The sequence below is a fragment of the Mizuhopecten yessoensis genome, unplaced genomic scaffold, assembly GCF_002113885.1.
Source record: "Mizuhopecten yessoensis strain PY_sf001 unplaced genomic scaffold, ASM211388v2 scaffold8811, whole genome shotgun sequence".
Taxonomy (NCBI): domain Eukaryota; kingdom Metazoa; phylum Mollusca; class Bivalvia; order Pectinida; family Pectinidae; genus Mizuhopecten; species Mizuhopecten yessoensis.
This window is the reverse complement of record NW_018407733.1, coordinates 1690128-1706090: the sequence shown is the minus strand read 5'-3', so window position 1 is coordinate 1706090 and position 15963 is coordinate 1690128. Positions and strand designations below refer to the sequence as shown.

The following is a 15963-nucleotide window of genomic DNA, read 5'->3' as shown; positions in this document are numbered from 1 at the left end:
AGTTAAACCTTTGATAGTATTCCAGTGGATATACTAGTATTCAGAAGTTAAACCTTTGATAGTATTCCAGTGGATATACTAGTATTCAGAAGTTAAACCTTTGATAGTATTCCAGTGGATATACTAGTATTCAGAAGTTAAACCTTTGATAGTATTCCAGTGGATATACTAGTATTCAGAAGTTAAACCTTTGATAGTATTCCAGTGGATATACTAGTATTCAGAAGTTAAACCTTTGATAGTATTCCAGTGGATATACTAGTATTCAGAAGTTAAACCTTTGATAGTATTCCAGTGGATATACTAGTATTCAGAAGTTAAACCTTTGATAGTATTCCAGTGGATATACTAGTATTCAGAAGTTAAACCTTTGATAGTATTCCAGTGGATATACTAGTATTCAGAAGTTAAACCTTTGATAGTATTCCAGTGGATATACTAGTATTCAGAAGTTAAACCTTTGATAGTATTCCAGTGGATATACTAGTATTCAGAAGTTAAACCTTTGATAGTATTCCAGTGGATATACTAGTATTCAGAAGTTAAACCTTTGATAGTATTCCAGTGGATATACTAGTATTCAGAAGTTAAACCTTTGATAGTATTCCAGTGGATATACTAGTATTCAGAAGTTAAACCTTTGATAGTATTCCAGTGGATATACTAGTATTCAGAAGTTAAACCTTTGATAGTATTCCAGTGGATATACTAGTATTCAGAAGTTAAACCTTTGATAGTATTCCAGTGGATATACTAGTATTCAGAAGTTAAACCTTTGATAGTATTCCAGTGGATATACTAATATTCAGAAGTTAAACCTTTGATAGTATTCCAGTGGATATACTAATATTTAGATGTTAATCCTTTGATAATATTCCAGTGGATATACTAGTATTCAGATGTTAAAACCTTTGATAATATTCCAGTGGATATACTAGTTTTCAGAAGTTAAACCTTCGATAGTATTCCAGTGGATATACTAGTTTTCAGAAGTTAAACCTTTGATAATATTCCAGTGGATATACTAATATTCAGAAGTTAAACCTTTGATAATATTCCAAGTGTCTTTTGAGAATCAAAAATATCATTGATAAGCCAAATAAATGCATTGTTTTTAACTGTTTATTAAAATAGTCCCTTGTTTTCACAGATTATAGCTTAATATCACATGTTGTCTGTACACCAATCAAGATGGCATTACACAACACCATCCAACGCTCTCCTGTACAATCAATATATTATCCTACAATGTATATACTATCATACATGTTTTCATACAATGTAAGCATCATCATAATACATTGCACATTTTCATATAGTGTATACCTTTTAATACAATGTATAAATCTTCATATGATGTTTACATGTACATTAATTCCAGTATCCTACATTAAATGCATTATCACATTTTTTGTCAAATCTTGAATCACTTCTTAAATTTGAAGTGACTATTTATGTAAATAGAAAGTGATATCTGTAACCCCCCTTTCACCTTCTGCTTTCGCTACCTCAAGACCATTATTTGGTTGGCTGGACACTGACCAATGTCCAGTGATGATTATTTTGACATCATGTAACTATATTTTTACCATATTCCTCAGGTATTTTATCAGGAAAACCTTTAAGATTTCCATCGTGCTTTAATTTCCCCCATTCTGCCTCTTAGAAGAAATTTGCCTAATGTTGAATTATGCATACTGTAACGTAATATTTTCACCTCAATGTTAAATTCATCTTCTCATTCAAACACGGATGAACATTTTCTGTTTTGCAGAATTGTATTATTTTCACTCACTTTTCCACTATACCAAAGCAGTTTTTTTCAATGTCGAAATTGCCTTTCAAAATATTCAAATGTAAAAAGGTGAAAATGAACCATGTCAAACATTTCCTACTTACAAGATCAGTAAAGACAATTAGGCCTTCAGAGTACTTACAGTACAGATAATTATTACCTTATTATAAATATAATTACAATTATAATCTTTACAAATAACTGTTTAACAGGATTTAAACGAAAAGAGTAGCGACCATTTCATAACTTTTTGACATTGAGTGCAATATTCCCACCAGACATTCGATTATAAAGCTTCCCACTTATACAAAGTATTTTTATAAACACACACAACCCCAGCACTTGATAGTGGAATGTTCCTGGGTTAGCAATTCTTGTATTTGAGTAATCTGCAGTGATAGGAAATAGGTCTGATTTTGTCCATACCAATACAAACAAAACACCCGTTACAGGGTAATGCATGTACACACTTTGTACAGATTATCTTAGATAAATAGCTTTAGCATTTTATTAGGGATTAAATAGAATTTACAACTATAATAAAGATTTTAACATTTACACAAGTTTATGATTACTCTCAAAACTGATACACAATACATACAAATATGTCATTTAAACTATAGCCTTGTCAAACATTAAAAAATCCAATAGCTACAAAAAAAAATGTTAAAAATAAAAACGTTTATCATGAGACTGACGGACAATTCCATTTAAGTAACAATAAGAAACAAAAGTTTGTTCTAAATAACAGTGTTGGTACAAACTACGGCACAAATAGGCAACAGAACTATACATAAAAACCAACCAAATATAACAGAAAATGTAATGGTTTTTCATTTGATGTCAGTTAGTATCTGGACATTCAATCAGATATTATTGCACTTTGGGTTTTCATAATTATGCACATGTTAAATTTTAACCGGGGACACTCTCTGACAATGTCAATTCTCTAAATCACCTCTACAGAAACTGGATCAAACATTAAGGTAGAGAGTCCCACCACTTTCCTGCTGAAAAGTTATCTTCCTGTTAAATTAATGTTATTTTTTCTATATCAAAATAACTACAGGTACAGGCTACAGGCCTTTTTAGGAAGTTTCAAGTTTTTGAATTCATTTCCAGTAATGTAACTGATTGATTAATTTTCTGTTTTCTAATTGACAGGTCCTGTTATGAAATCCTCTTGCATAGTTTTTTTGTGTACAAAAATGAAAATTACAGTAAATGTTTTTCTTTTTTATCCCCAGGTATATAGAACATTGCTGCCGAAAAAGGGTAAGCAATCCAAACTCAGAAAAATGCAAAAGAAAATGGAACTCTTTTCATTGGAGATTCAACACAGACTGCTAGGACTCTACCTTAATTTTGATTGTTTATTATTAAAAAACTATTTTTCCAAAATCAACCTTTTCAGAATGAAGTAATTACCTCTATATTTTTCAGGATGCTGCAAATGAGTACACTTATTATTCAACAAGAGGCCCATGGGCCTAAAGCTCACGTGACCTAAAAATGCCCATGTACACAAATTACGGTATAAAACATATTATGTAGAACTGAAATACAAACAAATCCTACTTTGAAGGAATGTACCATCCAAACAGGAGCTGGATATAAAGTTTACAAACATCCTGTGATATAATACCCTCATAGCAAATATTTCTCAGGGAAACAAACTTATTTACGGTGAGCCAGTTGTGATTGCAAAATTTTGTGTAGGCACAATTATTTATGGAAGGTGGAGAAACATGAATATTTATTTACTGCTTCATTTTCACCTGCTTCAGTGTATGCGACTTAATGACTTTGTTGTTAAAAAACAAGTATCACAAAAGATAAAGTGTTGGCAAAACCAAATCACAAGACTAGATTGTGAAATAATGTGGATATAAAATGGAATAAAATTTACAAAAATCCCTCAATGCTCAAATGAAATATTGAAGGCAGTTTTATTAGTTTATAACTAGAATCCCAGTTTAAAAGAGACTACACAAGAAGTCCAGAATATATTGGTAAAATCATTTTTTCCAAAATAAAACAGAAAGAACAAAATTGTTGCTCCAATGCTGAATATAATTGGATTATACAATTTCTCACTTACAGCATAAAGTATCTTTTTATCAACCATCACAGAAGAATCACAATTTAATGAATAAAGAGCGCAACTTTCAATTTAAATTTTACACACCCTATAGATAAAAAACATGTTTCCTTTTGAAATGCCTTAGGCCGTTTTCTTTTTATAGCAATCCAAACAGTTGAACCAGTTGAACCGGTTGGACCAGAGTTGTTTGTTTATGAAATATGGTTGGACCTAGTAATCTGATGCTGCTTTCAGGTAAGCCTTGACAAAGCCTTGCCAGGCCTGCATAACCATTTTCATGTCCATCAAGATTTATACCCGAAAACGTCACATTTAAAAACTGACAAATCAGTTGAACCGATTACACAAAAAGGGCCTTAGCATACAGGAAAAAAACTTCTTAATATTGAAGTTTGAAATGACTCTAAGCCACTTAGCACATGAAACTGCCTTTACACAGAAACCAATATTTGCTGTTGAGAAGGTTCTATAACAAACCAAAACCTTCTGCTTTATACCATTACGTCCAAGATCAAGTGGAAAGCAATGTTATTATCAATGGTTTCCAATCCTGTGAAAATGTGAATATTAACAATTTACTTCACCATCCTCTCTCCGTCTACATCTGGATCATTAGGAGATTCATTGACGTGTCCCGAGGAACAGAAATGGTGACGGATTGTTGCTAAGGGAATGTTAGTACAGACCTGTTGTAATTCAGTATATCGGTTATATGAATAAAAACACATACTACATGTACAAATATCAAACCAAATGGTTATTGGAGATAATAGAACATCAAACAACTTTCAAACTCTCATGCATGCTGTTAAATACCCTCCATAAGTCACAGATGTTTTCTCAGATTCTTACATAAAACACAAAAATGCACATCATATGTACATGTATATACAACATACACCTGCCATCTCTATAGTGTCACACTTTCATATTCAAAATAGATAGCCACCTGAACTGTAAGGAACCTCATTTTATGCAGAATTCCAAGACAAATATTTGCAGTTCCAAGATTGTAATAGGTTTTGGAATAATGTATCAAATGAGTATCTTATGCATCATACAATTTTGACGGCTAGTTTTTAATCTCCCACCTGAAAATTTCTCACATTGCATCACTGATAAGGTCCACATTTCACCACTATATCAGGAGCAGGTTTTAACACCGCATTCTTGATTATCCCCAGTAGGTAAACATGTGCATGCCTGTGCTTTGGTACTGCACTAGTTCATTTACTGTGTTGTTGTACAGTTTGTATACCTATTATCAGAACTGCATTGTGTGGCTAAAACTAGTCAGATGCAGTCAAAAACCATTGTGGAAGAAAATCCATTCAGATCAACAAAAACCACTGCAAACTGTTTGTCAAATTGTTCTTTAAATGTTTATGAGACCATCTGATCTGTCCCTATTCCTGAATCAATCAGCTATGGTTTAAGTTAATCTGTTGATTCAAACGGAATAGGCCCCTAGTAATATATGTTCAGAAGAGATGATATTCACAATACTCTCCTTAAAACTTCACATCAAATAAATATATACTGGTACACATCATGTTTTAAAACATGACACCCCAGGAATCCGCTAACCATTTCATGGCTTACTTCAGATTCTTCTACTTCTGGCTTCATATATTTCCTGTATTTCTAAACAACAAAATCGTTCTCGAGTTGCAACTTCATTAACTAAATTTAATTACAACTCTAGGTCAGAACACCAATACATTGTTGTTTCCAGAGATATTCCATACAGGACTACTCCAGCTGGAGGAGGCTCTGCAGTGTGTTCATTGAAGTTGGAGTAAGCTGCTCATCACTAACTGGATGTTATGTTGAACACAGGACCCATACGCTGAAGGAATTTACGTAAGATGGATCTCATTTCTAGCTTCAGATCGAACATTAGCACTTCACAGATGGACGGGTAGTAAGATTTGGCATGGACCTTGAACTGAAATAGATAATGGAGTTAGAATATAGTGTTTTAGTATACATTGTACTAGTAAACGAGTTTTGATATAGCGACACACATACTTGCCAACTTTTTGAAATTTCCATGTGGAGATACTGCATGCTCAAAATTAAAAGCATAAATAAAATGTGTGTATATACTCTCTAAAGACAAAATAACCCTTTAAAATGACATACTTTGAGTTGTTCTTTCAGATGAAATCATTAGATCTTATAATATAGGAATAGTTTACACAACTCTCTGGTTGAAACTACTATTTTTTAAGGGTAAAAAAACGGGAGTTTCCCTCCCAAATAGGGAGAGTTGGCAGGTATGATTAGCACTCTTCATTGACGTTTTTTAAATTATGTAAGGAGAGCTAAAGCCAGTGGTCCTATATAATTTGTAGGTCACATCACCTCTACATCCCCTATTGTGTCCTATATAATTTGATGGTCACATCACCTCTACATCTCCTATTGTGTGGTATATAATTTGTAGGTCACATCACCTCTAAATCCCCTATTGTGTCCTATATAATTTATAGGTCACATCACCTCTACATCCCCTATTGTGTCCTATATAATTTGTAGGTCACATCACCTCTACATCCCCTATTGTGTCCTATTCAGCAATTGGAGCAGTTACTATATATCAAGATCAATTTATATCATCCTTTACATGATATATACTCTATACAACCAAAGCTGATTCTTAAAATCAAGCCCACTTTTCAACATCTGAAAATGACAAAAAAATAAATAATCTTGACACAAGGCATTGGGAACAATCCATAGTACCCTACTTGTGGACCAACTTTGATATAAACAATGGCAAAGGGCAATATCTCTGTATATAGAAGGACACAATACAAATTTCAGTATGCATATTTAACCATCCAAAGAAGTAGCCACAAAATGGCAACTGTATATGCTGAGCATATGAGCCAATAGTTTGCCACAAACAGTGCAATGCAAAGTGAACAAAGGCCCACAACTCTATGTGAAGGGACACAAGTCCGGATTTCATGATGTGTTACTCGGCAATCCAAAGAGATACCAAATTTTGCCACTGTAAGTGACAAGAGTATATATGAGGTATACCTTGGAGAGGTGGTTCAAATTCAACAAAAGGCCAAGGTTCTGTATTTAATTGAGCACAAGACTTGATTTCAGTATGTGACACTCTAGCGCCCAAGAGATACTTGTATACAAAATTGACCGACACACTGACTGACCGACACACTGACTGACCGATACAGTCAGATACACTGACTGACCGATACACTGACTGACCGTCACACTGATAAATCATGTGCTAACCTACAGTCACGTCCAGTAGTACTGATGCAGGACTTACTAATAAACTCTCTTGCAATAAATCCCCACCTCCACCCATTTTCCAGCAGGTATATCACTTCCAGTTTCAGGTCATTTTTTTTCTTTATTTCTTTTTTCACCCACTTACATAATTTCTATTAAGACAAAACCATTTTTTGTTCTTTATTTCTTTTTCCCTTACATAATTTCTAAGACAAAGTGTTCAAGGTGTTTTACTTGGCACCTGTGTTCAAAGGATCCATATGAAATCAAGTTCATTTAATACGCATATTAATGACAGATTTTTATAAAGCTAGCCATAACATAGTATGATACTAATACATATATGTGAAAAATTATATTTCCATCTTCAGAAACTAGTAAATGTCTGTAAGACATAATTTGAGTAATTGTTTAAACATTTTCTTTTAAAGCAGTAGCCTTGGTCTTCCTCTTGACCTTGTAACTCTAAAATACAAACTCTTACAAGGCATTCTCATACTCAACATTAACATAAGTTTGATCAAAACTCATTCAGAAATAAAGTTACTAGAAAGATACTGGTTTTATTGAATTGCTTGACAAATTTCTTCCCCAATAAAATGGCAAAGACATGAAATATTTGTTTCCTCTTCCTCCTTAAAATTTATTTGTCACTTAGCCAAAATGGAAAAATCAGCTATGATTTTGTTTTGCCTATGATAGAATATTATACCCTTTTGTCTGACATCTTGAGGAGGCGGGTGAGGATGAGGATGAGCAGACTGCTCCAGGCCTCGCGGTGGCTATCTGACTGTAGTGCCAGGAAGTAGTCCAGCGCCTCTTGGCACGTCCTGTAGGTTACCATAGAAAAAACAAACTTATATTAAACAGAAAGTGGTAACAGATTTTACATTCAGGAAATTTTTAAAGAAATACAATTTGATTGATGCTTTATTGAAATAGGTAGTGCATCATATAAAACATATTGCTTTATTTTAATAAAGCTGCCACTGGTATCAAAATAACTTCATGAGAACATTTTACACTGCAATAGCTTGATGAGGACATTTTACACAACGATGGTAGAAACAGAGAATCTGGTTGTTAATTACAGTGGAGAGTACATATGGCTTACTGAATGAGTCGTGTCTCAATATCATCCCACGCATCCTGACGAGCATCGTCATCATACATGCGGAACAGAATACGGAACAGACATGCGAGACTCTGAGTTTCCTGTTTGAGGAGATGGGGCTTTGCCTTGCCACGAAAGCCCGCCTTCCACAGAATATTACGCTGCTCATGGTTGGAATTGAAGTCCTTTGCGAAGCTGTGTGACTCTTTGAGACAGTCAGCGAGGAGGAAGAGCTGGTCTGATTTGAGGTACTGGTACATCCCCTGGTCCTCCTCTTGTACTGGGGCCCCGCCCACAGTCACGCCCCCCTACAGAGGTAAACAAAATACTTTTGTCAAAGTTTGATTTATCATAGAACATCATAACATCCCTGGTCCTCCTCCTGTAATGGTGCCCTTTCCACAGACACTTAATTGCTCCGCGATAATACAAGACAACTGATTTCTGAGACAAACAAGAGATTTTAAAATGGGCAATATTTACTAGAGCTATTTCTAGATTAGAGAATATAACTGGAGCTCTTTCTAGATTTTTTTTTTTTTTAGTTATTTCCAGATTAGGAAATATTTACCTGAGCAGCGACTAAATTCTCAGCATCCTCCTTCTTGCTGGTGGTTGGAAAGAAAACAATATTGTCTATGGTCTGAATCAGTTCAAGTTGGACGACACATTTGATGAGTAATCCCTGGAACAACTTCTGGTCTGTGCCCACCTCTGAAATAACACCAGGTACACAATGTAATTCCATGAGATTCCCCTTCCGCTTAAAAACCCTATGATCTTCATTAGATTAAAGGTTCATTATGAGTTCATGTAATTATTTCTGTGTTTGGACGCTGCTGACACTGCATACTTACTAGAACGTGGGATCTTGTGTTCCCTGGACTCTAGTGATATTGAGCTGTTCACACTATGGTTACTGTCGGCATGCTTCAGTGACCTGTTGTCATGGCTACCCTCCATAGAGATGTTGTCCTGCAACCAAAAATCATGTGTTACATACCACAGGTTACCCATAAAAAGCTAAGTTCAGAAACATGCCCTTCACTCCCCATTTAAATAGATTTTTTACATGGGGAACTATTTCCAGAAATATGCCTTTTTGGTGTTAAAATGCAGGAACGTTTCAGGGCCTGTCCAAGTATTGATAAGGCTAATTAAAATACCTTCCTATCCCACATTTCCCCATGAATGACCTTGACCGTTTGTGTACAGTCCTGGGAGTGTTCAACGACACTGTCACTGTTTGTGGGAAGTTTCAGAAAATAAGAAGACAATCACGAGTTATGGTCTGGGAAAGCATCACAATCATTCGACATTTGACTTCATATCATAACCTTGAATTTCATAGTACAAACCTGACAGTGCAATATTCTCTCTGTTCATGAAAAATGTGATGTCATAAGACAAGTTTCTGCTGTAAGAAGATATGGTTCTGAAAAGCATTACATTGCTTTAATCTTTGACCATTTGACTTAACCTTCAGGGTATGGACATGTGTGATGGGTCACTCACTGTGTGTATGATATAAAATATCCTTATTAGAGGAATCATTGGTAACACATATAGCTACTATCATTGCAATAACTGTACCAGCTATGTAAATCATGGTAATAACAAACCCCAGAAATGAGTCTGCTGCAGGCTGGTCAGGAGTGTGATGTTTCTCTTAAGGGACACTAATAGGCTAGGTTTTAAGCCAGAACTGATCCTGTATGAAATAAATTTATTCTTTATGTGACATTAAATATTGTTACCTGTCCATCTTCGCCCATGTACCCCACGTCATGTTCAGGAATTGTGTTCTGTTTCACCAGTGAGGAAGGTGAATCGGGAGTGTCCGGCGTCTCTGGTCGCCATGTCAACAAACTGGGGAAAACAAATTTCTTCATTCAACACAGCAGTCAACAATTTCAACTTGATTCATATAAATCTGGAGGCATTTAACTTTCATAATTATCCTTGATAAGCCTTTGACTGTTAATAAGCCCCCCCCCCCCTCCCCTCCCCTCCCTATTGTTTGTATTTCAGTAGAAATGTTGACAGATGCTTCTTCTTGGTCCAGTAATAAACCCATCCTCCCTATACTTCTATGAGCCTGAGTAATATGTTGGCCCCCTGAAGAAAATATAGTACCAATAAGTTTGTGTTATTACTCTGATCAATCCCCCTCCACTCTTCACCTAGAAAGTAAGTACAGTTATCTGAACAATCTTCAAAGCCAAGACCCTAGAGATGCCCTAGGATCGATGCCAGGAACAGAAAAGTTAGAGAAAGGATTGACCTGGTCTGCTGACTCACCTGAGCGGTATAGTGCTCCTGAAGATGTCCAGCATACAGGTACAAGTACTATGCCAGATATCTGAGGAGAACTTTTCGCCATTTGAGATGACCAGATTCTCCAGACAGTTGGTCCCAGAGCGGGCAAGCTGCTCATTGTCCTGGCGTACACACCACTGGAGCTGGTGGTACAATTCCAGCAGTAGAACGTCATGTAGGACGTCATAGTACTGGGTGAACACGTCAACGATAGCATACAGTGCATGGTTACATGTTGTCGTCATCCACTCCGCCTTCTGTAAAGACATAACAACCTGATTGGTTAGTATTCTGACCAGTCATATTCTCTCACTGTATTGCACACAAGTGAATGCCATACATTTTAAATTGGATTTTCTCTCAATGAAGAACAAGTCATGTACTCAAAACATAATGCGACACATTAAAATCCCCTTTTTCTTGACACAAATTTATTAATAAGTAATCACAAACCTAGACAGATTCTTAATATCATCCAATCCTACATCTCTATACAAAATCATAATCAGGAAACTATCAGTTTACATTCAATTAACATTTAGAAGGTGTCAAATTCATGATGCATAAAGTGCATGAGATTTAGATTTTTACCGGTCAACAAACATCTACCCAACAGCAGCAGAACATACATATGTACACCCACAGTCTTAAAGCAACAGCAGCAGAACATACATATGTTCACCCACAGTCTTATAGCAACAGCAGAAGACAAGGTAACACAACAAATCAATCCCATGCATCAATTAACTCTACTGACGATTCCACCAACGTTCACGCCGGTCACCACACCGACACAAATATTAAATAGCATTGTGTGTATCATGAACCACTGTCTTTATAAGAATCGTTTGAATGTTCACACAGACTACCAGGCACAAGCATGAAACATGTACCAGTACAGGGTTATTTGTTTCTATATGACATGCATTACATACCGACAGACAAATATCAATCACGGCTCATCCACAGCATGCTTTATCCATAAATTATAATAACTACTAGTTTTAATTTTGATTGATGCTTATTGGTATCATCCTTTAGTTTTCTAAAAGTATATCTGCATACATTTTTCAAAATGTTAAAGCACTGAACACAGTTGGTATTAAGTTAGTAACAACGACAACTAGAAATGACACATTCCAACAAGTTGCTAGCACTTCATTTTGAATTGGAAAGTTTCCAGTTGACATTCATTTGACCACAATTGCCAACTGAATGCACTCCACTGCTTATAAGTTGAATTTTTGGGACACTTTAATCTTAATGAAAATAACATTCACTTATCAAAATTCCGCATTTATCTGTATTTAACAAATATCCCCCACCGGTAATGATGTCTATATTTAACAAACAGTACACATATGTCAGGGTTTACCTACTGTTAGGAAAGTATCCTGATACATAACACAACATTAAAGGCATCTTTGTAATGTTAAAATTGTTTTGTTGCCAACAGAAGAAATTTGCAATATAGTTTTATGAAATAAATCGGGTTATTCAAGGTGAAATAGTATTAAGATTTGCCCTAGACAAATTTTTATCAAAATGTAAGTTCAAAGGTCAAAGCATAAGTCACAGTGAGGTCATAGTGACCTAATTCTTGCACTCTGTACTCCACCATGCCAAGATGTCCTTGTACACAAACTCTGGTTACTTCCGGTGAAATAGTATGGAAGATATGTCCCGGACAAACTTCTTGGACAGAAGGATGGAAGGACGGAAGGACAGAAGGACGGACAGAGTTCAAACCTATAAACCCCCAGGGATCCAGTGGAAGACTGAATGAAATCAATAGAGCAATGACCTTGACGAGGACACATATGTACATGCAAATCCATATATACCCTGAACAACTTGTCACGAGTAGACAACAGATAAACAACAAACTTCTAGGAAAAGTCAGTGATATCAATTTGCGACATAACAATTATGACTATGAAATAATGATGTCAACAATTGGGTTATGGTTTCATAGCTGCTATGACAACCAGGTATATATAATGGCACTGCCATTATAATGGGGATATAGAATTCCCCATGATAGTACCTTTTTTCAATAGATGTCTTTGAAAACTTTTTTTTCATCATCAAAATACGTGTATAATTCTCTGAAGACTGGAATAAATGTATGATTTTTTTGCAAAATGTGGAAATTATAGCCTTAATTATATAATTGCGTTGTATTTTAATGAGTGACAATACTTATTGAAAGCTTCTTTGAAGAGGGCAACAAATTTGAAGAACTTTCACCCTTTATCTTTAAGGGAACATCAGAATTCCTTTATCAACTGACATTGTACACACATGTACTAATAAATTCACATGCAACAAATGTTTTTCTTTACAGCAATTTTCCAATTAAACTTACCAGGAAACCAGTACACTTCAACAGTCATATACTACTTAACCAGGCTGTGTGCTATCAAACTTGTTAATTAATGCTTATAATGCATATGCATTCTCGAAATTCCAGTGGTTATGCTTCCCTGGAATATGTCATGGCATGCGGTTATATTTAGCTATTTGATTGGTTTCTGTTAAAAAACCCTGACCAATTGCTAGACTGATACATAATTTTGTTTGTGTACATCAAGGATCAAACTAGTCTACGATGTACTTGTATCGTCCACAAGGTGGCTCGTACAGAGGTATCGTCCACAAGGTGACTCGTACAGAGCCTTCAATACATCATGACGGATTCCAGGGTTGTAGAGAACATGTTGGAGCTAAATCTCTGATGTATAAGGAGCCACAGGAACAATACAATAGACTTTATAATATACATAAACAGGGTCGGAGATGTGTTCACATCCACATTCAAAACTACATATGTACCGGTATGAGATTGCTACATAGTCATAAAATTCCACATTGTCTTTCCTTTCTTAACTCATTCACCCCTGAAGTTTCATAATGAACTATTCCAACCTTTGAATTGGAAGAGTTCAAATGGGTCTTCAGGGATAAATGAGTTAATGTTACTTCCTCAGAATTCCCCATGATAGTACCTTTTTTCAATAGATGTCTTTGAAAACTTTTTTTTCATCATCAAAATACGTGTATAATTCTCTGAAGACTGGAATTGAACTTATTACTTAAATTGACAAGTTGCTTACACGTTTAACTCCGGACTTTATGGTCTAGACAAATGAAAATCTTTAATCTTAGTGAACTTATGACAGCAAGGAGGCTAATTATAATAATATAAATACATGTATCTTGATTTAAAGACTACACAATCTGCAGTGTCAATGATGCCAAGAAAAATGTTGCATTTTTCATCATCGCAATGTTCATTTGTCGATAGCAATTATCATCGTAACAACGACCATGGCAGTGATATGTGGTATCACTTTTGATGGAAAAACATACAACGCTTGTGCCTAAAACCTCCAATTGAAGAGTTCACCTTGAATTCTTGAAAAGAACTCTATATTCATCAGGTAACTCAGTAATGAAATAGAGAAACAGGAAGTTCAAACAAAACAGTCCATTTCAGAATTATACATTTGTGACTTTCCCAGTCTAAAAGAACAAGCTTAATTAATTAAGAGATATGCAGTTGGAAGTGAAATTTTAAAAGGACTTCCCTTTTAAAATTTCACTTCATGTTCATGTTTATATAGCAGGGAATAATGAATTATAGGACCAAAGGATCCATCACATTGTTTGGAAGGGAGGTAACTGGTAACAAAAACGTCAAATATCATCAACAGACATTTCATCCACCATTCTATGAAGAATAACTTCAAACAAAAGGAAAAAGCAATGAGTTTCATTAACTGCAGCCAGGACCAAATGTTGTAAAAATCATCCAAAAAATGATAACACCAAAATGGCCAAGATTGCGTACGTAAACATCTACCCGTACCATTACCTGGGTACCCTGTTGAAGAGGAAAGTAACATTTTACAGATAATCTCTCTGCAAAGTCATTAAGGTGAAACATTTATATTTGTAAGAATCACACACCAGTAAACTTTCAGGGTTAATGAAAATGTTATGCTTTCCTAAAAGGTTATTTTTGAAGTTAAACACCAAGCTTTTGTGAATTCCTTTCCCCCTCTCCTTTCCTTTCCCAATTTTTCAGGTCTCATAACTATGTTTGTAAGGCCATGTTATTAAACTGTATCTTGAACTTTGAATATCACATGACCTTATGCCAAACATCATTTGATGCCTGTAATTTTTAAGAAACAACACTTCACATCATGAAGATTACGTGAATAAATAATATTACTAAATGTCATGACAAAACCAGAATGTTCAAACTTTGTTTTAATTGAAACAATTAATTTCAAGCATTTTCCAATAGCATACAAGTTAGTCACATGGAATTATATTTTATGTTGCAAATAAATATGTTCTCTGAATAAAAGAAAGCGTAAAACAACATTAAGTAATAGCTAATATGGTTATATACACACAAAACCAAAGTAACTCAACACAAATAAATTAATTTTTTTTTTTATCAAACTTAAATAAATTGGTAAAGTCTTTTCAGATCAACTCAATTGGCTAAAAATTCAACATAACTTTGTTTTTTAAAGATTGACTATTGACCCTTGTGCTGAAATCTTTATTAGCTCAACAGTTTCACTAAAATTTTAAATGGTTTCTTTCTCCTTATGCAAAAATGAATTTGAATTTCAACATTCAAAATGAATTTAATCCAGATTACAGTTCTTCAAGAGTGGAGCCACATTTTCTAGACACTACTTTTGGAGTATGTAATAAAACAAGAGGCCCAGAGGGCCTGTATCACTCACCTGGATACCTAAGCAATCATGGCAAACTATTCTCCAAATGAGATCAAGGGAATATGCCAGACCCCAAGGCCAATCCTTGTAGCATAGCTATATTAGATTTTTCATGACCAGCAATTTTATGTATGGTTATGGGGTGGGGATCTCAACTGTTTCCAAGCTTTGACTCAGAAACTAGGTCCCTAGAGTTGTGTCCAGACCCCAGGATCGATTCTAATATCTTGACTGCATTTGTCTCTTTTTGCCAAGCATTTGTATATATGGTTTTGGGGTGGGGATCTCAACCGTTTCAAAGTTATGAACCAGGGGCCAAGTCTGCAAGGGTGGGGCAGACCCTGGGATCAATTCTAATATCATGACTGCATTTGTCTCTTTATGCCCAACAATTGTATATATAGTTTTGGGGTGGGGATATTAACCATTTCAAAGTTATGACCCAGGGGTTAAGTCTCCAAGGGTGGGGCAGTCCCCAAGGCCAACCTGGAAGCATATGTGCAATCATCTCTTTATACTCAGCAATTGTATATATACGGTTATAGGGTGGGGCTCTCAACTGTTTCCAAGCTGTGACTAAGAAACTAGGTCCCTAGGGGTT

General features: G+C 35.2%; 1 protein-coding gene across 5 annotated transcripts in view; it reads right to left on the bottom strand.

Annotated features, from left to right (window-relative positions):
- Positions 1-1111: 1111 nt before the first annotated feature.
- The window catches only part of LOC110456645 (brefeldin A-inhibited guanine nucleotide-exchange protein 1-like), a 50917-nt gene continuing 36065 nt past the window's right edge, over positions 1112-15963 (bottom strand). For 2 of the 5 annotated variants that reach the window (XM_021507492.1, XM_021507496.1), the window contains 8 exons: positions 14474-14488; positions 10585-10859; positions 10041-10152; positions 9141-9258; positions 8855-8997; positions 8284-8591; positions 7882-7999; positions 1112-5847 (listed from right to left, as the gene is read on the bottom strand). In XM_021507492.1, coding sequence (XP_021363167.1) covers positions 5713-5847; positions 7882-7999; positions 8284-8591; positions 8855-8997; positions 9141-9258; positions 10041-10152; positions 10585-10859; positions 14474-14488 — 1224 coding nt within the window. In that variant the 3' untranslated portion in view covers positions 1112-5712. The remainder of the gene's footprint in view (positions 5848-7881; positions 8000-8283; positions 8592-8854; positions 8998-9140; positions 9259-10040; positions 10153-10584; positions 10860-14473; positions 14489-15963) is intronic. The other 3 variants (XM_021507493.1, XM_021507495.1, XM_021507494.1) reach the window with 2 other exon arrangements.